The sequence below is a fragment of the Staurois parvus genome, unplaced genomic scaffold (genome assembly GCF_062004578.1).
Source record: "Staurois parvus isolate SC_StPar_1 unplaced genomic scaffold, SC_StPar_1.0 ptg001221l, whole genome shotgun sequence".
Classification (NCBI taxonomy): Eukaryota; Metazoa; Chordata; class Amphibia; order Anura; family Ranidae; genus Staurois; species Staurois parvus.
Genome location: NW_028319017.1, coordinates 1,199,617 through 1,223,054, shown reverse-complemented (window position 1 = coordinate 1,223,054; position 23,438 = coordinate 1,199,617). Strand labels below are relative to the sequence as shown.

General features: G+C 42.4%; 1 protein-coding gene across 1 annotated transcript; it reads right to left on the bottom strand.

Moving 5' to 3' along the window:
- Window positions 1-1,876: 1,876 nt before the first annotated feature.
- Window positions 1,877-21,575, bottom strand: LOC149438074 (uncharacterized). The gene is made up of 26 exons (XM_089660293.1): window positions 21,458-21,575; window positions 18,428-18,808; window positions 17,148-17,254; window positions 16,806-16,857; window positions 16,401-16,525; window positions 15,871-15,916; window positions 15,272-15,418; window positions 13,893-14,038; window positions 12,810-12,959; window positions 12,690-12,742; window positions 12,273-12,594; window positions 11,931-11,965; window positions 11,607-11,775; window positions 10,823-10,916; window positions 9,972-10,324; window positions 9,817-9,823; window positions 9,272-9,721; window positions 8,403-8,485; window positions 7,707-7,757; window positions 7,584-7,603; window positions 7,318-7,452; window positions 6,191-6,355; window positions 3,870-4,099; window positions 2,886-3,373; window positions 2,499-2,555; window positions 1,877-1,936 (listed from the first exon to the last, which is right to left on the bottom strand). The coding sequence occupies exons 1-26, from the start codon at window positions 21,573-21,575 to the stop codon at window positions 1,877-1,879; spliced, it is 4,044 nt and encodes a 1,347-aa protein (XP_089516419.1).
- Window positions 21,576-23,438: the final 1,863 nt, after the last annotated feature.

Genomic DNA, 23,438 nt, shown 5'->3' with positions numbered 1-23,438 from the left:
GATACTTCAGTTGTTGTTGGGGCTTCTGATGCTGCAGTTGTTGGAGATAGAGCCATTGTTGCAGAAGTCACTGATGCAATTGTTGTTGGAGCTGTTGATGCTGTAGTTGTTGTTGGACTCAGAACTGTTGTTGGAGCTGTTGATGCTGCATTTGTTGGAGCTTGAACTGTTGTTGGAGCTGTTGATGCTTCAGTTGTTGTAGTTAGAGAAGTTGTAAGAGCAGTTGATGCATTTGTTGGAGTTTGTGCTGTTGTTGGAGATTTTGATGCTGTAGTTTTTGGAGTTAGAGAAGTTGTTGGAGCTGTTGATGCTTCAGTTGTTGTTGGAGTTAGAGAAGTTGTTGGAGCTGTTGATGCTTCAGTTGTTGTTGGAGTTAGAGAAGTTGTTGGAGTTGTTGTTGCTTTAGTTGTTGTTGGAGTTAGAGAAGTTGTTGGAGCTGTTGATGCTTCAGTTGTTGTTGGAGCTGTTGATGCTCCAGTTGTTGGAGCTGTTGATGCTTCAGTTGTTGTTGGAGCTGTTGATGCTTCAGTTGTTGTTGGGGCTTCTGATGCTGCAGTTGTTGGAGCTGTTGATGCTTCACTTGTTGGGGCTGTTGTTGCTTCACTTGTTGGAGTTAGAACTGTTGTTGGAGCTGTTGATGTTGCAGTTGTTGAAGTTTGAGCCGTTGTTTGAGCTGTTGATGCTACAGTTGTTGTTGGAGTTAGAACTGTTGTTGGAGCTGTTGATGCTGCATTTTTTGGAGTTTGAACAGTTGTTGGAGCTGTTGAAGCTTCATTTGTTGAGGCTTCAAATGCTGCAGTTGTTGGAGTTAGAGCCGTTGTTGGAGCTGTTGTTGGAGCTGTTGATGCTGTAGTTGTTGTTGGAGTTAGAACTGTTGTTGGAGCTGTTGATGATGCATTTGTTGGAGTTTGTACTGTTGTTGGAGCTGTTGATGCTGCAGATGTTTTTGAAGTTAGAGAAGTTGTTGGAGCTTTTGATGCTTCAGTTGTTGTTTGGGCTTCTGATGCTGCAGTTGTTGGAGTTAGAGCCATTGTTGGAGCTGTTGATGATGCAATTGTTGTTGGAGCTGTTGATACTACAGTTGTTGTTGGAGTTAGAGCTGTTGTTGGAGCTGTTGATGCTGCATTTGTTGGAGTTTGTACTGTTGTTGAAGCTGTTGATGCTGTAGTTGTTGCTGGAGTTAGAGAAGTTGTTGGAGCTTTTGATACTTCAGTTGTTGTTGGAGTTAGAGAAGTTGTTGGAGATGTTGATGCTTCAGTTGTTGTTGGAGCCTTTGATGCTTCAGTTGTTGTTGGAGCTGTTGATGCTTCAGTTTTTGTTGGAGCTTCTGATGCTGCAGTTGTTGGAGTTAGAGCCATTGTTGGAGCTGTTGATGATGCAATTGTTGTTGGAGCTGTTGATACTACAGTTGTTGGAGTTAGAGCTGTTGTTGGAGCTGTTGATGCTGCATTTGTTGAAGTTTGAACAGTTGTTGGAGCTGTTGATGTTTCAGTTGTTGGAGTTAGAGAAGTTTTTGGAGCTGTTGATGCTTCAGTTGTTGGGGCTTCTGATGCTGCAGTTGGAGTTAGAGCCGTTGTTGGAGCTTTTGATGATGAAATTGTTGTTGTTGATTTTGATGCTTCACTTGTTGGAGTTGTCGATGCTTCAGTTTTTGGGGCTTCTGATGCTGCAGTTGTCGGAGTTAGACCCGTTGTTGTAGCTGTTGTTGATGCTTCAATTGTTGTTGGAGCTGTTGATGCTTCATTTGTTGGAGTTTGAACTGTTGGAGCTTTTGATGCTTCAGTTGTTGAAGTTAGGGAAGTTGTTGGAGCTGTTGATGCTGCATTTGTTGCAGATTTTACTGTTATTGGAGCTGTTAATGCTGTAGTTTTTGGAGTTAGAGAAGTTGTTGGAGCTGTTGATACTTCAGTTGTTGTTGGGGCTTCTGATGCTGCAGCTGTTGGAGATAGAGCCATTGTTGCAGAAGTCACTGATGCAATTGTTGTTGGAGCTGTTGATGCTGTAGTTGTTATTGGACTCAGAACTGTTGTTGGAGCTGTTGATGCTGCATTTGTTGGAGCTTGAACTGTTGTTGGAGCTGTTGATGCTGTAGTTTTTGGAGTTAGAGAAGTTGTTGGAGCTGTTGATGCATTTGTTGGAGTTTGTGCTGTTGTTGGAGATTTTGATGCTGTAGTTTTTGGAGTTAGAGAAGTTGTTGGAGCTGTTGATGCTTTAGATGTTGTTGGAGTTAGAGAAGTTGTTGGAGCTGTTGATGCTTCAGTTGTTGTTGGAGTTAGAGAAGTTGTTGGAGCTGTTGATGCTTTAGTTGTTGTTGGAGTTAGAGAAGTTGTTGGAGCTGTTGATGCTTCAGTTGTTGTTGGAGCTGTTGATGCTCCAGTTGTTGGAGCTGTTGATGCTTCAGTTGTTGTTGGAGCTGTTGATGCTTCAGTTGTTGTTGGGGCTTCTGATGCTGCAGTTGTTGGAGCTGTTGATGCTTCACTTGTTGGGGCTGTTGTTGCTTCACTTGTTGGTGTTAGAACTGTTGTTGGAGCTGTTGATGTTGCAGTTGTTGAAGTTTGAGCCATTGTTTGAGCTGTTGATGCTACAGTTGTTGTTGGAGTTAGAACTGTTGTTGGAGCTGTTGATGCTGCATTTTTTGGAGTTTGAACAGTTGTTGGAGCTGTTGAAGCTTCAGTTGTTGAGGCTTCAAATGCTGCAGTTGTTGGAGTTAGAGCCGTTGTTGGAGCTGTTGTTGGAGCTGTTGATGCTGTAGTTGTTGTTCGAGTTAGAACTGTTGTTGGAGCTGTTGATGATGCATTTGTTGGAGTTTGTACTGTTGTTGGAGCTGTTGATGCTGCAGATGTTTTTGAAGTTAGAGAAGTTGTTGGAGCTTTTGATGCTTCAGTTGTTGTTTGGGCTTCTGATGCTGCAGTTGTTGGAGTTAGAGCCATTGTTGGAGCTGTTGATGATGCAATTGTTGTTGGAGCTGTTGATACTACAGTTGTTGTTGGAGTTAGAGCTGTTGTTGGAGCTGTTGATGCTGCATTTGTTGGAGTTTGTACTGTTGTTGAAGCTGTTGATGCTGTAGTTGTTGCTGGAGTTAGAGAAGTTGTTGGAGCTGTTGATACTTCAGATGTTGTTGGAGTTAGAGAAGTTGTTGGAGCTGTTGATGCTTCAGTTGTTGTTGGAGCCTTTGATGCTTCAGTTGTTGTTGGAGCTGTTGATGCTTCAGTTTTTGTTGGAGCTTCTGATGCTGCAGTTGTTGGAGTTAGAGCCATTGTTGGAGCTGTTGATGATGCAATTGTTGTTGGAGCTGTTGATACTACAGTTGGAGTTAGAGCTGTTGTTGGAGCTGTTGATGCTGCATTTGTTGAAGTTTGAACAGTTGTTGGAGCTGTTGATGTTTCAGTTGTTGGAGTTAGAGAAGTTTTTGGAGCTGTTGATGCTTCAGTTGTTGGGGCTTCTGATGCTGCAGTTGGAGTTAGAGCCGTTGTTGGAGCTTTTGATGATGAAATTGTTGTTGTTGATTTTGATGCTTCACTTGTTGTTGGAGTTGTTGATGCTTCAGTTTTTGGGGCTTCTGATGCTGCAGTTGTCGGAGTTAGACCCGTTGTTGGAGCTGTTGTTGATGCTTCAATTGTTGTTGGAGCTGTTGATGCTTCATTTGTTGGAGTTTGAACTGTTGGAGCTTTTGATGCTTCAGTTGTTGAAGTTAGGGAAGTTTTTGGAGCTGTTGATGCTGCATTTGTTGCAGATTTTACTGTTATTGGAGCTGGTAATGCTGTAGTTTTTGGAGTTAGAGAAGTTGTTGGAGCTGTTGATACTTCAGTTGTTGTTGGGGCTTCTGATGCTGCAGCTGTTGGAGATAGAGCCATTGTTGCAGAAGTCACTGATGCAATTGTTGTTGGAGCTGTTGATGCTGTAGCTGTTGTTGGACTCAGAACTGTTGTTGGAGCTGTTGATGCTGCATTTGTTGGAGCTTGAACTGTTGTTGGAGCTGTTGATGCTGTAGTTTTTGGAGTTAGAGAAGTTGTTGGAGCTGCTAATGCATTTGTTGGAGTTTGTGCTGTTGTTGGAGATTTTGATGCTGTAGTTTTTGGAGTTAGAGAAGTTGTTGGAGCTGTTGATGCTTCAGTTGTCGTTGGAGTTATAGAAGTTGTTGGAGCTGTTGATGCTTCAGTTGTTGTTGGAGTTAGAGAAGTTGTTGGAGCTTTTAATGCTTTAGTTGTTGGAGTTAGAGAAGTTGTTGGAGCTGTTGATGCTTCAGTTGTTGTTGGAGCTGTTGATGCTCCAGTTGTTGGAGCTGTTGATGCTTCAGTTGTTGTTGGAGCTGTTGATGCTTCAGTTGTTGGGGCTTCTGATGCTGCAGTTGTTGGAGCTGTTGATGCTTCACTTGTTGGGGCTGTTGTTGCTTCACTTGTTGGAGTTAGAACTGTTGTTGGAGCTGTTGATGTTGCAGTTGTTGAAGTTTGAGCCGTTGTTTGAGCTGTTAATGCTACAGTTGTTGTTGGAGTTAGAACTGTTGTTGGAGCTGTTGATGCTGCATTTTTTGGAGTTTGAACAGTTGTTGGAGCTGTTGAAGCTTCAGTTGTTGTTGGGGCTTTTGATGCTGCAGTTGTTGGAGTTAGAGCCGTTGTTGGAGCTGTTAATGATGCAATTGTTGTTGGAGCTGTTGATGCTGTAGTTATTGTTGGAGTTTGAACTGTTGCTGCAGTTGTTGATGCTGAATTTGTTGGCGTTTGAACTGTGGTTGGAGCTGTTGATGCTTCAGTTGTTGTTGGAGTTAGAGAAGTTGTTGGAGCTGTTGATGCTGCATTTTTTGGAGTTTGTACTGTTGTTGGAGCTGTTGATGCTGTAGTTGTTGTTGGAGTTAGAGACGTTGTTGGAGCTGTTGATGCTTCAGTTGTTGTTTGGGCTTCTGATGCTGCAGTTGTTTGAGTTAGAGCCGTTGTTGGAGCTGTTGATGATGCAATTGTTGTTGGAGCTGTTGATGCTTCACTTGTTGGAGTTAGAACTGTTGTTGGAGCTTTTGATGTTGCACTTGTTTGAGTTTGAACTGTTGTTGGAGCTGTTGATGCTTCAGCTGATGTTGCAGTTAGAGAAGTTGTTGGAGCTGTTGATGCATTTGTTGGAGTTTGTACTGTTGTTGGAGCTGTTGATGCTTCAGTTTTTGTTGGGGCTTCTGATTCTGCAGTTGTGGGAGTTAGAGCCATTATTGGAGCTTTTAATGATGCAATTGTTGGAGCTGTAAATGCTTCATTTGTTGTTAGAGCTGTTGATGCTGTAGTTGTTGGAGTTAGAGCTGTTGTTGGAGCTGTTGATGCTGCATTTGTTGGAGTTTGTACTGTTGTTGAAGCTGTTGATGCTGTAGTTGTTGCTGGAGTTAGAGAAGTTGTTGGAGCTGTTGATACTTCAGCTGTTGTTGGAGTTAGAGAAGTTGTTGGAGCTGTTGATGCTTCAGTTGTTGTTGGAGCCTTTGATGCTTCAGTTGTTGTTGGAGCTGTTGATGCTTCAGTTTTTGTTGGAGCTTCTGATGCTGCAGTTGTTGGAGTTAGAGCCATTGTTGGAGCTGTTGATGATGCAATTGTTGTTGGAGCTGTTGATGGTTCACTTGTTGGGGCTGTTGATGCTTCACTTGTTGGAGTTAGAACTGTTGTTGGAGCTTTTGATGTTGCAGTTGTTGGAGTTTGAGCCGTTGTTTGATCTGTTGATGCTACAGTTGTTGTTGGAGTTCGAACTTTTGTTGGAGCTGTAGATTTTGCATTTGTTGGAGTTTGAACTGTTGTTGGAGCTGTTAATGCTTCATTTGTTGTTGTTGGAGTTAGAAAAGTTGTTTGAGCTGTTGATGCTTCAATTGTTGTTGGGGCTTCTGATGCTGCAATTGTTGGAGCTGTTGATGCTTCACTTGTTGGAGTTAGAACTGTTGTTGGAGCTGTTGATGCTGTATTTGTTGGAGTTCTAACTGTTGTTGGAGCTGTTGATGCTTCAATTATTTTTGGAGTTAGAGAAGTTGTTGGAGCTGTTGATGATGCATTTATTGGAGTTTGTACTGCTGTTGGAGCTGTTGATGCTGTAGTTGTTGGAATTAGAGAAGATGTTGGAGCTGTTGATGCTTCAGTCGTTTGGGCTTCTGATGCTGCAGTTGTTGGAGTTAGAGTCATTGTTGGAGCTGTTGATGATGCAGTTGTTGTTGGAGCTGTTGATGCTTCACCTGTTGGAGTTAGAACTGTTGTTGGAGCTGTCGATGTTGCAGTTGTTTGAGTTAGAGCCGTTGTTGGAGCTGTTGATACTACAGTTGTTGGAGTTAGAGCTTTTGTTGGAGCTGTTAATGCTGTAGTTGTTGTTGGAGTTAGAACTGTTGTTGGAGCTTTTGATGCTGCATTTGTTGGAGTTTTAACAGTTGTTGGAGCTGTTGATGCTTCAGTTGTTGTTGGGGCTTCTGATGCTGCAGTTGTTGGAGTTAGAGCCGTTGTTGGAGCTGTTGATGATTCAATTGTTGTTTGAGCTGTTGATCCTGTAGTTGTTGTTGGAGTTAGAACTGTTGTTGGAGCTTTTGATGATGCATTTGTTAGAGTTTGAACAGTTGTTGGAGCTGTTGATGCTTCAGTTGTTGTTGGGGCTTTTGATGCTGCAGTTGTTGGAGTTAGAGCCGTTGTTGGAGCTGTTAATGATGCAATTGTTGTTTGAGCTGTTAATACTATAGTTGTTGTTGGATTTAGAACTGTTGCAGCAGTTGTTGATGCTGAATTTCTTGGCGTTTTAACTGTTGTTGGAGCTGTTGATGCTTCAGTTGTTGTAGGAGTTAGAGAAGTTGTTGGAGCTGTTGATGATGCATTTGTTGGAGTTTGTACTGTTGTTGGAGCTGTTGATGCTGTAGTTTTTGGAGTTAGAGAAGTTGTTGGAGCTGTTGATGCTTCAGTTTTTGTAGGGGCTTCTGATGCTGCAGTTGTGGGAGTTAGAGCCATTATTGGAGCTTTTAATGATGCAATTGTTGGAGCTGTAAATGCTTCATTTGTTGTTGGAGCTGTTGATGCTGTAGTTGTTGGAGTTAGAGCTGTTGTTGGAGCTGTTGATACTACAGTTGTTGTTGGAGTTTGAACTGTTGTTGGAGCTGTTGATGCTGCATTTTTTGGAGTTTGTACTGTTGTTGGAGTTGTTGATGCTGTAGTTTTTGGAGTTAGAGAAGTTGTTTGAGCTGTTGATGCTTCAGTTGTTGTTGGGGCTTCTGATGCTGCAGTTGTTGGAGTTAGAGCCGTTGTTGGAGCTTTTGATGTTGCACTTGTTTGAGTTTGAACTGTTGTTGGAGCTGTTGATGCTTCAGTTGTTGTTGCAGTTAGAGAAGTTGTTGGAGCTGTTGATACTTCAGTTGTTGTTGGGGCTTCTGATGCTGCAGTTGTTGGAGATAGAGCCATTGTTGCAGAAGTCACTGATGCAATTGTTGTTGGAGCTGTTGATGCTGTAGTTGTTGTTGGACTCAGAACTGTTGTTGGAGCTGTTGATGCTGCATTTGTTGGAGCTTGAACTGTTGTTGGAGCTGTTGATGCTTCAGTTGTTGTAGTTAGAGAAGTTGTAAGAGCAGTTGATGCATTTGTTGGAGTTTGTGCTGTTGTTGGAGATTTTGATGCTGTAGTTTTTGGAGTTAGAGAAGTTGTTGGAGCTGTTGATGCTTCAGTTGTTGTTGGAGTTAGAGAAGTTGTTGGAGCTGTTGATGCTTCAGATGTTGTTGGAGTTAGAGAAGTTGTTGGAGCTGTTGATGCTTTAGTTGTTGGAGTTAGAGAAGTTGTTGGAGCTGTTGATGCTTCAGTTGTTGTTGGAGCTGTTGATGCTCCAGTTGTTGGAGCTGTTGATGCTTCAGTTGTTGTTGGAGCTGTTGATGCTTCAGTTGTTGGGGCTTCTGATGCTGCAGTTGTTGGAGCTATTGATGCTTCACTTGTTGGGGCTGTTGTTGCTTCACTTGTTGGAGTTAGAACTGTTGTTGGAGCTGTTGATGTTGCAGTTGTTGAAGTTTGAGCCGTTGTTTGAGCTGTTAATGCTACAGTTGTTGTTGGAGTTAGAACTGTTGTTGGAGCTGTTGATGCTGCATTTTTTGGAGTTTGAACAGTTGTTGGAGCTGTTGAAGCTTCAGTTGTTGTTGAGGCTTCAAATGCTGCAGTTGTTGGAGCTGTTGTTGGAGCTGTTGATGCTGTAGTTGTTGTTCGAGTTAGAACTGTTGTTGGAGCTGTTGATGATGCATTTGTTGGAGTTTGTACTGTTGTTGGAGCTGTTGATGCTGCAGTTGTTTTTGAAGTTAGAGAAGTTGTTGGAGCTTTTGATGCTTCAGTTGTTGTTTGGGCTTCTGATGCTGCAGTTGTTGGAGTTAGAGCCATTGTTGGAGCTGTTGATGATGCAATTGTTGTTGGAGCTGTTGATACTACAGTTGTTGGAGTTAGAGCTGTTGTTGGAGCTGTTGATGCTGCATTTGTTGGAGTTTGTACTGTTGTTGAAGCTGTTGATGCTGTAGTTGTTGCTGGAGTTAGAGAAGTTGTTGGAGCTGTTGATACTTCAGTTGTTGTTGGAGTTAGAGAAGTTGTTGGAGCTGTTGATGCTTCAGTTGTTGTTGGAACCTTTGATGCTTCAGTTGTTGTTGGAGCTGTTGATGCTTCAGTTTTTGTTGGAGCTTCTGATGCTGCAGTTGTTGGAGTTAGAGCCATTGTTGGAGCTGTTGATGATGCAATTGTTGTTGGAGCTGTTGATGGTTCACTTGTTGGGGCTGTTGATGCTTCACTTGTTGGAGTTAGAACTGTTGTTGGAGCTTTTGATGTTGCAGTTGTTGGAGTTTGAGCCGTTGTTTGATCTGTTGATGCTACAGTTGTTGTTGGAGTTCGAACTTTTGTTGGAGCTGTAGATTTTGCATTTGTTGGAGTTTGAACTGTTGTTGGAGCTGTTAATGCTTCATTTGTTGTTGGGGCTTCTGATGCTGCAATTGTTGGAGCTGTTGATGCTTCACTTGTTGGAGTTAGAACTGTTGTTGGAGCTGTTGATGCTGTATTTGTTGGAGTTCTAACTGTTGTTGGAGCTGTTGATGCTTCAATTATTTTTGGAGTTAGAGAATTTGTTGGAGCTGTTGATGATGCATTTGTTGGAGTTTGTACTGCTTTTGGAGCTGTTGATGCTGTAGTTGTTGGAATTAGAGAAGATGTTGGAGCTGTTGATGCTTCAGTTGTTTGGGCTTCTGATGCTGCAGTTGTTGGAGTTAGAGTCGTTGTTGGAGCTGTTGATGATGCAGTTGTTGTCGGAGCTGTTGATGCTTCACCTGTTGGAGTTAGAACTGTTGTTGGAGCTGTCGATGTTGCAGTTGTTTGAGTTAGAGCCGTTGTTGGAGCTGTTGATACTACAGTTGTTGGAGTTAGAGCATTTGTTGGAGCTGTTAATGCTGTAGTTGTTGTTGGAGTTAGAACTGTTGTTGGAGCTGTTGATGCTGCATTTGTTGGAGTTTTAACAGTTGTTGGAGCGCTTGATGCTTCAGTTGTTGTTGGGGCTTCTGATGCTGCAGTTGTTGGAGTTAGAGCCGTTGTTGGAGCTGTTGATGATTCAATTGTTGTTTGAGCTGTTGATCCTGTAGTTGTTGTTGGAGTTAGAACTGTTGTTGGAGCTTTTGATGATGCATTTGTTGGAGTTTGAACAGTTGTTGGAGCTGTTGATGCTTCAGTTGTTGTTGGGGCTTTTGATGCTGCAGTTGTTGGAGTTAGAGCCGTTGTTGGAGCTGTTAATGATGCAATTGTTGTTTGAGCTGTTAATACTATAGTTGTTGTTGGATTTAGAACTGTTGCAGCAGTTGTTGATGCTGAATTTCTTGGCGTTTGACCTGTTGTTGGAGCTTTTGATGCTTCAGTTGTTGTAGGAGTTAGAGAAGTTGTTGGAGCTGTTGATGATGCATTTGTTGGAGTTTGTACTGTTGTTGGAGCTGTTGATGCTGTAGTTTTTGGAGTTAGAGAAGTTGTTGGAGCTGTTGATGCTTCAGTTGTTGTTGGGGCTTCTGATGCTGCAGTTGTTGGAGTTAGAGCCGTTGTTGGAGCTGTTGATGATTCAATTGTTGTTTGAGCTGTTGATGCTGTAGTTGTTGGAGTTAGAACTGTTGTTGGAGCTGTTGATGCATTTGTTGGAGTTTGAACAGTTGTTGGAGTTGTTGATACTTCAGTTGTTGTTGGGGCTTTTGATGCTGCAGTTGTTGGAGTTAGAGCTGTTGTTGGAGCTTTTAATGATGCAATTGTTGTTTGAGCTGTTGATGCTGTAGTTGATGTTGGAGTTAGAACTGTTGCTGCAGTTGTTGATGCTGAATTTTTTGGCGTTTGAACTGTTGTTGGAGCTGTTGATGTTTCAGTTTTTGGAGTTAGAGAAGTTGTTGGAGCTGTTGATGATGCATTTGTTGGAGTTTGTACTGTTGTTGGAGCTGTTGATGCTTCAGTTGTTGTTTGGGCTTCTGATGCTGCAGTTGTTGGAGTTAGAGCTGTTGTTGGAGCTGTTGATGATGCAATTGTTGTTGGAGCTGTCGATGCTTCACTTGTTGTTGGAGCTGTTGATGCTTCACTTGGAGTTAGAACTGTTGTTGGAGCTTTTGATGTTGCACTTGTTTGAGTTTGAACTGTTGTTGGAGCTGTTGATGCTTCAGTTGTTGTTGCAGTTAGAGAAGTTGTTGGAGCTGTTGATGATGCATTTGTTGGAGTTTGTACTGTTGTTGGAGCTGTTGATGCTGTAGTTTTTGGGGTTAGAGAAGTTGTTGGAGCTGTTGATGCTTCAGTTTTTGTTGGGGCTTCTGATGCTGCAATTGTGGGAGTTAGAGCCATTGTTGGAGCTTTTAATGATGCAATTGTTGGAGCTGTAAATGCTTCATTTGTTGTTGGAGCTGTTGATGCTGTAGTTGTTGGAGTTAGAGCTGTTGTTGGAGCTGTTGATACTACAGTTGTTGTTGGAGTTAAAACTGTTGTTGGAGCTGTTGATGCTGCATTTTTTGGAGCTTGAACAGTTGTTGGAGCTGTTGAAGCTTCAGTTGTTGTTGAGGCTTCAAATGCTGCAGTTGTTGGACTTAGAGCCATTGTTGGAGCTGTTGATGATGCAATTGTTGTTGGAGCTGTTGATACTACAGTTGTTGTTGGAGTTAGAGCTGTTGTTGGAGCTGTTGATGCTGCATTTGTTGAAGTTTGTACTGTTGTTGGAGCTGTTGATGCTGTAGTTTTTGGAGTTAGAGAAGTTTTTCGAGCTGTTGATGCTTCAGTTGTTGGGGCTTCTGATGCTGCAGTTGGAGTTAGAGCCGTTGTTGGAGGTTTTGATGATGTAATTGTTGTTGATTTTGATGCTTCACTTGTTGTTGGATTTGTTGATGCTTCAGTTTTTGGGGCTTCTGATGCTGCAGTTGTTGGAGTTAGACCCGTTGTTGGAGCTGTTGATGATGCAATTGTTGTTGGAGTTGTTGATGCTTCAATTGTTGTTGGAGCTGTTGATGCTTCATTTGTTGGAGTTCGAACTGTTGTTGGAGCTGTTGATGCTGCATTTGTTGGAGTTTGAACTGTTGGAGCTTTTGATGCTTCAGATGTTGTTGAAGTTAGGGAAGTTGTTGGAGCTCTTGATGCTGCATTTGTTGGAGTTTGTACTGTTGTTGGAGCTGTTGATGCTTCAGTTGTTGTTGGGGCTTTTGATGCTGCAGTTGTTGGAGTTAGAGCCGTTGTTGGAGCTGTTAATGATGCAATTGTTGTTTGAGCTGTTAATACTATAGTTGTTGTTGGATTTAGAACTGTTGCAGCAGTTGTTGATGCTGAATTTCTTGGCGTTTGAACTGTTGTTGGAGCTGTTGATGCTTCAGTTGTTGTAGGAGTTAGAGAAGTTGTTGGAGCTGTTGATGATGCATTTGTTGGAGTTTGTACTGTTGTTGGAGCTGTTGATGCTGTAGTTTTTGGAGTTAGAGAAGTTGTTGGAGCTGTTGATGCTTCAGTTTTTGTAGGGGCTTCTGATGCTGCAGTTGTGGGAGTTAGAGCCATTATTGGAGCTTTTAATGATGCAATTGTTGGAGCTGTAAATGCTTCATTTGTTGTTGGAGCTGTTGATGCCGTAGTTGTTGGAGTTAGAGCTGTTGTTGGAGCTGTTGATACTACAGTTGTTGTTGGAGTTTGAACTGTTGTTGGAGCTGTTGATGCTGCATTTTTTGGAGTTTGTACTGTTGTTGGAGCTGTTGATGCTGTAGTTTTTGGAGTTAGAGAAGTTGTTTGAGCTGTTGATGCTTCAGTTGTTGTTGGGGCTTCTGATGCTGCAGTTGTTGGAGTTAGAGCCGTTGTTGGAGCTGTTGATGATGCAATTGTTGTTTGAGCTGTCGATGCTTCACTTCTTGTTGGAGCTGTTGATGCTTCACTTGTTGGAGTTAGAACTGTTGTTGGAGCTTTTGATGTTGCACTTGTTTGAGTTTGAACTGTTGTTGGAGCTGTTGATGCTTCAGTTGTTGTTGCAGTTAGAGAAGTTGTTGGAGCTGTTGATACTTCAGTTGTTGTTGGGGCTTCTGATGCTGCAGTTGTTGGAGATAGAGCCATTATTGAAGAAGTCAATGATGCAATTGTTGTTGGAGGTGTTGATGCTGTAGTTGTTGTTGGACTCAGAACTGTTGTTGGAGCTGTTGATGCTGCATTTGTTGGAGCTTGAACTGTTGTTGGAGCTGTTGATGCTGTAGTTGTTGTTGGAGTTAGAACTCTTGCTGCAGTTTTTGATGCTGAATTTGTTGGCGTTTGAACTGTTGTTGGAGCTGTTGATGCCTCAGTTGTTGTTGGAGTTAGAAATGTTGTTGGAGCTGTTGATGATGCATTTGTTGGAGTTTGTACTGTTGTTGGAGCTGTTGATGCTGTAGTTGTTGTTGGGGCTTCTGATGCTGAAGTTGTTGGAGTTAGAGAAGTTGTCGGAGCTGTTGATGCTTCAGTTGTTGTTGGGGCTTCTGATGCTGAAGTTGTTGGAGTTAGAGCCGTTGTTGGAGCTGTTGATGATGCAATTGTTGTTGGAGCTGTCGATGCTTCACTTGTTGGAGTTAGAACTGTTGTTGGAGCTTTTGATGTTGCACTTGTTTGAGTTTGAACTGTTGTTGGAGCTGTTGATGCTTCAGTTGTTGTTGCAGTTAGAGAAGTCGTTGGAGCTGTTGATGCAATTGTTGGAGTTTGTACTGTTGTTGGAGCTGTTGATGCTGTAGTTTTTGGAGTTAGAGACGTTGTTGGAGCTGTTGATGCTTCAGTTTTTGTTGGGGCTTCTGATGCTGCAGTTGTGGGAGTTAGAGCTATTGTTGGAGCTTTTAATGATGCAATTGTTGGAGCTGTAAATCCTTCATTTGTTGTTGGAGCTGTTGATGCTGTAGTTGTTGGAGTTAGAGCTGTTGTTGGAGCTGTTGATACTACAGTTGTTGTTGGAGTTAGAACTGTTGTTGGAGCTGTTGATGCTGCATTTTTTGGAGCTTGAAAAGTTGTTGGAGCTGTTGAAGCTTCAGTTGTGTTTGAGGCTTCAAATGCTGCAGTTGTTGGAGTTAGAGCCATTGTTGGAGCTGTTGTTGGAGCTGTTGATGCTGTAGTTGTTGTTGGAGTTAGAACTGTTGTTGGAGCTGTTGATGATGCATTTGTTGGAGTTTGTACTGTTGTTGGAGCTGTTGATGCTGTAGTTGTTTTTGAAGTTAGTGAAGTTGTTGGAGCTTTTGATGCTTCAGTTGTTGTTTGGGCTTCTGATGCTGCAGTTGTTGTAGTTAGAGCCATTGTTAGAGCTGTTGATGATGCAATTGTTGTTGGAGATGTTGATACTACAGTTGTTGTTGGAGTTAGAGCTGTTGTTGGAGCTGTTGATGCTGCATTTGTTGAAGTTTGAACAGTTGTTGGAGCTGTTGATGTTTCAGTTGTTGGAGTTAGAGAAGTTTTTCGAGCTGTTGATGCTTCAGTTGTTGGGGCTTCTGATGCTGCAGTTGGAGTTAGAGCCGTTGTTGGAGGTTTTGATGATGTAATTGTTGTTGATTTTGATGCTTCACTTGTTGTTGGATTTGTTGATGCTTCAGTTTTTGGGGCTTCTGATGCTGCAGTTGTTGGAGTTAGACCCATTGTTGGAGCTGTTGATGATGCAATTGTTGTTGGAGTTGTTGATGCTTCAATTGTTGCTGGAGCTGTTGATGCTTCATTTGTTGGAGTTCGAACTGTTGTTGGAGCTGTTGATGCTGCATTTGTTGGAGTTTGAACTGTTGGAGCTTTTGATGCTTCAGATGTTGTTGAAGTTAGGGAAGTTGTTGGAGCTCTTGATGCTGCATTTGTTGGAGTTTGTACTGTTGTTGGAGCTGTTGATGCTTCAGTTGTTGTTGGGGCTTTTGATGCTGCAGTTGTTGGAGTTAGAGCCGTTGTTGGAGCTGTTAATGATGCAATTGTTGTTTGAGCTGTTAATACTATAGTTGTTGTTGGATTTAGAACTGTTGCAGCAGTTGTTGATGCTGAATTTCTTGGCGTTTGAACTGTTGTTGGAGCTGTTGATGCTTCAGTTGTTGTAGGAGTTAGAGAAGTTGTTGGAGCTGTTGATGATGCATTTGTTGGAGTTTGTACTGTTGTTGGAGCTGTTGATGCTGTAGTTTTTGGAGTTAGAGAAGTTGTTGGAGCTGTTGATGCTTCAGTTTTTGTAGGGGCTTCTGATGCTGCAGTTGTGGGAGTTAGAGCCATTATTGGAGCTTTTAATGATGCAATTGTTGAAGCTGTAAATGCTTCATTTGTTGTTGGAGCTGTTGATGCTGTAGTTGTTGGAGTTAGAGCTGTTGTTGGAGCTGTTGATACTACAGTTGTTGTTGGAGTTTGAACTGTTGTTGGAGCTGTTGATGCTGCATTTTTTGGAGTTTGTACTGTTGTTGGAGCTGTTGATGCTGTAGTTTTTGGAGTTAGAGAAGTTGTTTGAGCTGTTGATGCTTCAGTTGTTGTTGGGGTTTCTGATGCTGCAGTTGTTGGAGTTAGAGCCGTTGTTGGAGCTGTTGATGATGCAATTGTTGTTTGAGCTGTCGATGCTTCACTTCTTGTTGGAGCTGTTGATGCTTCACTTGTTGGAGTTAGAACTGTTGTTGGAGCTTTTGATGTTGCACTTGTTTGAGTTTGAACTGTTGTTGGAGCTGTTGATGCTTCAGTTGTTGTTGCAGCTAGAGAAGTTGTTGGAGCTGTTGATACTTCAGTTGTTGTTGGGGCTTCTGATGCTGCAGTTGTTGGAGATAGAGCCATTGTTGAAGAAGTCAATGATGCAATTGTTGTTGGAGGTGTTGATGCTGTAGTTGTTGTTGGACTCAGAACTGTTGTTGGAGCTGTTGATGCTGCATTTGTTGGAGCTTGAACTGTTGTTGGAGCTGTTGATGCTGTAGTTGTTGTTGGAGTTAGAACTCTTGCTGCAGTTTTTGATGCTGAATTTGTTGGCGTTTGAACTGTTGTTGGAGCTGTTGATGCCTCAGTTGTTGTTGGAGTTAGAAAAGTTGTTGGAGCTGTTGATGATGCATTTGTTGGAGTTTGTACTGTTGTTGGAGCTGTTGATGCTGTAGTTGTTGTTGGGGCTTCTGATGCTGAAGTTGTTGGAGTTAGAGAAGTTGTCGGAGCTGTTGATGCTTCAGTTGTTGTTGGGGCTTCTGATGCTGAAGTTGTTGGAGTTAGAGCCGTTGTTGGAGCTGTTGATGATGCAATTGTTGTTGGAGCTGTCTTTGCTTCACTTGTTGGAGTTAGAACTGTTGTTGGAGCTTTTGATGTTGCACTTGTTTGAGTTTGAACTGTTGTTGGAGCTGTTGATGCTTCAGTTGTTGTTGCAGTTAGAGAAGTCGTTGGAGCTGTTGATGCAATTGTTGGAGTTTGTACTGTTGTTGGAGCTGTTGATGCTGTAGTTTTTGGAGTTAGAGACGTTGTTGGAGCTGTTGATGCTTCAGTTTTTGTTGGGGCTTCTGATGCTGCAGTTGTGGGAGTTAGAGCTATTGTTGGAGCTTTTAATGATGCAATTGTTGGAGCTGTAAATCCTTCATTTGTTGTTGGAGCTGTTGATGCTGTAGTTGTTGGAGTTAGAGCTGTTGTTGGAGCTGTTGATACTACAGTTGTTGTTGGAGTTAGAACTGTTGTTGGAGCTGTTGATGCTGCATTTTTTGGAGCTTGAAAAGTTGTTGGAGCTGTTGAAGCTTCAGTTGTGTTTGAGGCTTCAAATGCTGCAGTTGTTGGAGTTAGAGCCATTGTTGGAGCTGTTGTTGGAGCTGTTGATGCTGTAGTTGTTGTTGGAGTTAGAACTGTTGTTGGAGCTGTTGATGATGCATTTGTTGGAGTTTGTACTGTTGTTGGAGCTGTTGATGCTGTAGTTGTTTTTGAAGTTAGTGAAGTTGTTGGAGCTTTTGATGCTTCAGTTGTTGTTTGGGCTTCTGATGCTGCAGTTGTTGTAGTTAGAGCCATTGTTAGAGCTGTTGATGATGCAATTGTTGTTGGAGATGTTGATACTACAGTTGTTGTTGGAGTTAGAGCTGTTGTTGGAGCTGTTGATGCTGCATTTGTTGAAGTTTGAACAGTTGTTGGAGCTGTTGATGTTTCAGTTGTTGGAGTTAGAGAAGTTTTTCGAGCTGTTGATGCTTCAGTTGTTGGGGCTTCTGATGCTGAAGTTGGAGTTAGAGCCGTTGTTGGAGCTTTTGATGATGCAATTGTTGTTGTTGATTTTGATGCTTCACTTGTTGGAGTTGTAGATGCTTCAGTTTTTGGGGCTTCTGATGCTGCAGTTGTTGGAGTTAGAGCCGTTGTTGGAGCTGTTGATGCTTCAATTGTTGTTGGAGCTGTTGATGATTCATTTGTTGCAGTTAGAACTGTTGTTGGAGCTGTTGATGCGGCATTTGTTGGAGTTTGAACTGTTGGAGCTCTTGATGCTTCAGTTGTTGTTGAAGTTAGGGAAGTTGTTGGAGCTGTTGATGCTGCATTTGTTGGAGTTTGTACTGTTGTTGGAGCTGTTAATGCTGTAGTTGTTGGAGTTAGAGAAGTTGTTGGAGCTGTTGATACTTCAGTTGTTGTTGGGGCTTCTGATGCTGCAGTTGTTGGAGATAGAGCCATTGTTGCAGAAGTCAATGATGCAATTGTTTTTGGAGCTGTTGATGCTGTAGTTGTTGTTGGACTCAGAACTTTTGTTGGAGCTGTTGATGCTGCATTTGTTGGAGTTTGAACTGTTGTTGGAGCTGTTGATGCTGTAGTTGTTGTTGGAGTTAGAACTGTTGCTGCAGTTTTTGATGCTGAATTTGTTGGCGTTTGAACTGTTGTTGGAGCTGTTGATGCCTCAGCTGTTGTTGGAGTTAGAGAAGTTGTTGGAGCTGTTGATGCATTTGTTGGAGTTTGTACTGTTGTTGGAGCTGTTGATGCTGTAGTTGTTGCTTTAGTTAGAGAAGTTGTCGGAGCTGTTGATGCTTCAGTTGTTGTTGGGGCTTCTGATGCTTCAGTTGTTGGAGTTAGAGCCGTTGTTGGAGCTGTTGATGATGCAATTGTTGTTGGAGCTGTTGATGCTTTACTTGGAGTTAGAACTGTTGTTGGAGCTTTTGATGTTGCACTTGTTTGAGTTTGAACTGTTGTTGGTGCTGTTGATGTTTCAGTTGTTGCAGTTAGAAAAGTTGTTGGAGCTGTTGATGATGCATTTGTTGGAGTTTGTACTGTTGTTGGAGCTGTTGATGCTGTAGTTTTTGGAGTTAGAGAAGTTGTTGGAGCTGTTGATGCTTCAGTTTTTGTAGGGGCTTCTGATGCTGCAGTTGTGGGAGTTAGAGCCATTATTGGAGCTTTTAATGATGCAATTGTTGAAGCTGTAAATGCTTCATTTGTTGTTGGAGCTGTTGATGCTGTAGTTGTTGGAGTTTTAGCCATTGTTTGAGCTGTTGATGCTACAGTTGTTGTTAGAGTTAGAACTGTTGTTGGAGCTGTTGATGCTGCATTTTTTGGAGTTTGAACAGTTGTTGGAGCTGTTGAAGCTTCAGTTGTTGAGGCTTCAAATGCTGCAGTTGTAGGAGTTAGAGCCGTTTTTTGAGCTGTTGTTGGAGCTGTTGATGCTGTAGTTGTTGTTGGAGTTAGAACTGTTGTTGGAGCTGTTGATGATGCATTTGTTGGAGTTTGTACTGTTGTTGGAGCTGTTGATGCTTCAGTTGTTGTTTGGGCTTCTGATGCTGCAGTTGTTGGAGTTAGAGCCATTGTTGGAGCTGTTGATGATGCAATTGTTGTTGGAGCTGTTGATACTACAGTTGTTGTTGGAGTTAGAGCTGTTGTTGGAGCTGTTGATGCTGCATTTGTTGAAGTTTGAACAGTTGGAGCTTTTGATGTTTCAGTTGTTGGAGTTAGAGAAGTTTTTGGAGCTGTTGATGCTTCAGTTGTTGGGGCTGCTGATGCTGCAGTTGAAGTTAGAGCCGTTGTTGGAGCTTTTGATGATGTAATTGTTGTTGTTGATTTTGATGCTTCACTTGTTGTTGGAGTTGTTGATGCTTCAGTTTTTGGGGCTTCTGATGCTGCAGTTGTTGGAGATAGAGCCATTGTTGCAGAAGTCAATGATGCAATTGTTGGAGCTGTTGATGCTGTAGTTGTTGTTGGACTTAGAACTATTTTTGGAGCTGTTGATGCTGCATTTGTTGGAGCTTGAACTGTTGTTGGAGCTGTTGATGCTTCAGTTGTTGTAGTTAGAGAAGTTGTAAGAACTGTTGATGCATTTGTTGGAGTTTGTGCTGTTGTTGGAGATTTTGATGCTGTAGTTTTTGGAGTTAGAGAAGTTGTTGGAGCTGTTGATGCTTTAGTTGTTGGAGTTAGAGAAGTTGTTGGAGCTGTTGATGCTTCAGTTGTTGTTGGAGCTGTTGATGCTTCAGTTGTTGTTTGAGCTGTTGATGCTTCAGTTGTTGTTTGGGCTTCTGATACTGCAGTTTTTGGAGTTAGAGCCATTGTTGGAGCTGTTGATGATGCAATTGTTGTTGGAGCTGTTGATGCTTCACTTGTGGGGGCTATTGATGCTTCACTTGTTTGAGTTAGAACTGTTCTTGGAGCTGTTGTTGTTGCAGTATTTGGAGTTTGAGCCGTTGTTTGAGCTGTTGATGCTACAGTTGTTAGAGTTCGAACTGTTGTTGGAGCTGTTGATGCTGCATTTGTTGGAGTTTGAACTGTTTTTGGAGCTGTTGATGCTTCAGTTGTTGTAGTTAGAGAAGTTGTAAGAGCTGTTGATGCATTTGTTGGAGTTTGTGCTGTTGTTGGAGATTTTGATGCTGTAGTTTTTGGAGTTAGAGAAGTTGTTGGAGCTGTTGATGCTTTAGTTGTTGGAGTTAGAGAAGTTGTTGGAGCTGTTGATGCTTCAGTTGTTGTTGGAGCTGTTGATGCTTCAGTTGTTGTTTGAGCTGTTGATGCTTCAGTTGTTGTTGGGGCTTCTGATACTGCAGTTTTTGGAGTTAGAGCCATTGTTGGAGCTGTTGATGATGCAATTGTTGTTGGAGCTGTTGATGCTTCACTTGTGGGGGCTATTGATGCTTCACTTGTTTGAGTTAGAACTGTTCTTGGAGCTGTTGTTGTTGCAGTATTTGGAGTTTGAGCCGTTGTTTGAGCTGTTGATGCTACAGTTGTTGGAGTTCGAACTGTTGTTGGAGCTGTTGATGCTTCAGTTGTTGTTGAAATTAGAGAAGTTGTTGGAGCTGTTGATGATGCATTTGTTGGAGTTTGTACTGTTGTTGGAGCTGTTGATGCTGTTTTCTTTGGAGTTAGAGAAGTTGCTGGAGCTGTTGATATTTCAGTTGTTGGGGCTTCTGATGCTGCAGTTGTTTGAGCTAGAGCCATTGTTGGAGCTGTTGATGATGCAATTGTTGTTGGAGCTGGTGATGCTGTAGTTGTTGTTGGACTCAGAACTGTTGTTGGAGCTGTTGATGCTGCATTTGTTGGAGCTTGAACTGTTGTTGGAGCTGTTGATGCTTCAGTTGTTGTAGTTAGATAAGTTGTAAGAGCTGTTGATGATGCATTTGTTGGAGTTTGCGCTGTTGGAGATTTTGATGCTGTAGTTTTTGGAGTTAGATACGTTGTTGGAGCTGTTGATGCTTTAGTTGTTGGAGTTAGGGAAGTTGTTGGAGCTGTTGATGCTTCAGTTGTTGTTGGAGCTGTTGATGCTTCAGTTGTTGTTGGAGCTGCTGATGCTTCAGTTGTTGTTGGAGCTGTTGATGCTTCAGTTGTTGTTGGAGCTGCTGATGCTTCAGTTGTTTTTGAGGCTTCTGATGCTGCAGTTGTTGGAGTTAGAGCCATTGTTGGAGCTGTTGATGATGCAATTGTTGTTGGAGCTGTTGATACTTCACTTGTTGGGGCTCTTGATGCTTCACTTGGAGTTAGAACTGTTGTTTGAGCTGTTGATGTTGCAGTTGTTGGAGTTTGAGTCGTTGTTTTAGCTGTTGATGCTACAGTTGTTGTTGGAGTTTGAACTGTTGTTAGAGATGTTGTTGCTTCACTTGTTGTTGGAGTTAGAGCTATTGTTAGAGATGTTGATGCTTCACTTGTTGTTGGAGTTAGAGCTGTTGTTGGAGCTGTTGATGCTGCAGTTGTTGGAGTTAGAGTAGTTGTTGGAGCTGTTGATGCTGCAGATGTTGGAGTTAGAGATGTAGTTGGAGCTGTTGATGCTGTAGTTGTTGAAGTTAGAGCTGTTGGAGATGTTGATGCTTCACTTCTTGGTGTTAGAACTGTTGTTTTAGCTGTCGATGTTGCAGTTTGAGCTGTTGACGCTGCAGTTGTTGTTGGAGTTAGAGCCATTGTTGGAGCTGTTGATGCTACAGTTGTTGGAGTTAGAACTGTTGTTGGAGCAGTTGATGCTGCAGTTGTTGGAGTTAGAGCCATTGTTGGAGCTGTTGATGATGCAATTGTTGTTGGAGCTGTTGATGCTTCACTTGTTGGGGCTCTTGATGCTTCACTTGGAGTTAGAACTGTTGTTTGAGCTGTTGATGTTGCAGTTGTTGGAGTTTGAGTCGTTGTTTTAGCTGTTGATGCTACAGTTGTTGTTGGAGTTAGAGCTATTGTTAGAGATGTTGATGCTTCACTTGTTGTTGGAGTTAGAGCTGTTGTTGGAGCTGTTGATGCTGCAGTTGTTGTTGGGATTTTAACTGTTGTTGGAGATGTTGATTCTTCAGTTGTTGGAGTTAGAGTAGTTGTTGGAGCTGTTGATGCTGCAGATGTTGGAGTTAGAGTTGTAGTTGGAGCTGTTGATGCTGTAGTTGTTGAAGTTAGAGCTGTTGGAGATGTTGATGCTTCACTTCTTGGTGTTAGAACTGTTGTTTTAGCTGTTGATGTTGCAGTTTGAGCTGTTGACGCTGCAGTTGTTGTTGGAGTTAGAGCCATTGTTGGAGCTGTTGATGCTACAGTTGTTGGAGTTAGAACTGTTGTTGGAGCAGTTGATGCTGCAGTTGTTGGAGTTAGAGCCGTTTCTGGAACTGTTAATGCTGCAGTTGAAGTTAGAGCTGTTGTTGGATATGTTGATGCTTCACTTGTTGGTTTTAGAATTGTTGTAGCTGTCGATGTTGCAGTTGGAGCTGTTGATGGTGCAGTTGTTTGAGTTTGAGCTTTTGTTGGAGGTGTTGATGGTTCACTTGCTGGAGCTGCCATTTCAGCACTTCTTGGAGTTAGAGCTGTTGGAGCTGCTGATGCTGCAGTTGTTGGAGTTAGTGCAGTTGTTGGAGCTGTTGATGCTTCACTTGTCAGAGTTGTTGAAGCTTCTCTTGTTGGAATAGACGATGCTGCACTTGTTGGAGTTAGAGCTGTTGTTGGAGCTGTTGATGCTGTAGTTGTTTTTGTAGTTAGAAACGTTGTTGGAGCTGTTGATGCTGCATTTGTTGGAGTTTGAACTGTTGTTGGAGCTGTTGATGCTTCAGTAGTTGTTGGAGTTAGAGAAGTTGTTGGAGATATTGATGCTGCATTTGTTGGAGTTTGAACTCTTGTTGGAGCTGTTGATGCTGCCTTTGTTGTTGGAGCTGTTGATTCACTTGTTGGAGTTAGAGCTGACGTTGAAGCTGTTGATGCTTCACTTGGAGTTAGAACTGTTGTTGGAGCTGTTGATGCTGCATTTGTTGGAGTTTCAACTGTTGATGCTTCAGTTGTTGGAGTTAGAGAAGATGTTGGAGCTGTTGATGCTGCATTTGTTGGAGTTTGAACTTTTGATGCTTCATTTGATGTTGGAGTTTCAACTGTTGTTAAAGCTGTTGATGCTTTAGTTATTGGAGTTAGCACTGTTGTTGGAGCTGTTGATGCTGCAGTTGTTGGAGTTTGAACTGTTGTTTGAGCTGTTGATGCTTCGGTTGGTGAAGTTAGAGAAGTTGTTGGAGCTGTTGATGCTGCAGTTGGAGTTTGAACTGTTGTTGGAGCTGTTGATGCTGTAGTTGTTGGAGTTAGAGAAGTTGTTGCAGCTGTTGATGCAGTTGTCTGAGCTGTTGATGCTTCACTTGTTGGGGCTGCAGATGCTGCAGTTGTTGGAGTTAGAGCCGTTTTTGGAGCTGTTGATGATGCAGATGTTGCTGGAGCTGTTGATGCTTCACTTGTTGTTGGGGCTGCCGATGCTACAGTTGGAGTTAGAACTGTTGTTGGAGCTGTTGATGACGCAGTTGTTGTTGGAGCTGTTGATGCTTCACTTGTTTGAGTTAGAACTGTTGGAGCTGTTGATGCTTCACTTGTTGTTGGAGTTAGAGCTGTTGTTAGAGATGTTGTTGCTTCACTTGTTGTTGGAGTTAGAGCTGTTGTTAGAGATGTTGATGCTTCACTTGTTGTTGGAGTTAGAGCTGTTGTTGGAACTGTTGATGCTGCAGTTGTTGGAGTTTGAACTGTTGTTGGAGATGTTGATGCTTCAGTTGTTGGAGTTAGAGAAGTTGTTGGAGCTGTTGATGCTGCAATTGTTGGAGTTTGAAATGATGTCAGAACTGTTGATGCTTCACTTGTTGGAGTTAGAGAAGTTGTTGGAGCTGTCGATATTGCAGTTGTTGGAGTTTGACTTGTTGTTGGAGCTGTTGATGTTGCAGTTGTTTGAGTTTGAACTAATGTCGGAACTGTTGATACTTCAGTTGTTGGAGTTAGAGAAGTTGTTGGAGCTGTCAATGCTGTAGTTGCTTTTGGAGATAGAGAAGTTGTTGATGTTTCACTTGTTTGGGCTGCTGATGCTGAAGTTGTTGGATTTAGAGCCATTGTTTGGGCTGCTGATGATGGAGTTGTTGTTGGAGCTGTTGATGCTTCACTTGTTGAAGTTAGAACTTTTGGAGCTTTTGATGTTGCAGTTTGAGCTGTTGATGTTGCAATTGTTGTTGGAGTTAGAGCCATTGCTGGAGCTCTTGCTGCATTTGTGGGAATTTTAACTGTTGTTTGAGCTTTTGATGCTGCAGTTGTTGGTGTTTGAACTGCTGTTGGAGCTGTTGATGCTTCACTTGTTGGAGTTAGAGAAGTTGGCTGAGCTTTTGATGATGCAGATGTTGTTGGAGCTGTTGA

What these genes read in the sequence shown, in the direction of transcription:
- LOC149438074 (XM_089660293.1), bottom strand. Translation starts at nt 21,575, where the DNA reads ATGGCAGCTCCAGCAAGTGAACCATCAACACCTCCAACAAAAGCTCAA. An exon ending in CATCAACAGCTCCAACAACA is followed by an intron (nt 10,917 to 11,606) that starts GTACAAACTCCA and finishes CCAACAACAACT; the next exon opens with GTAGTATCAACAGCTCCAAC. An exon ending in TTCTAACACCAACAAGTGAA is followed by an intron (nt 1,937 to 2,498) that starts GCAACAACAGCC and finishes TATCTCCAACAG; the next exon opens with CTGCAGCATCAGAAGCCCCA.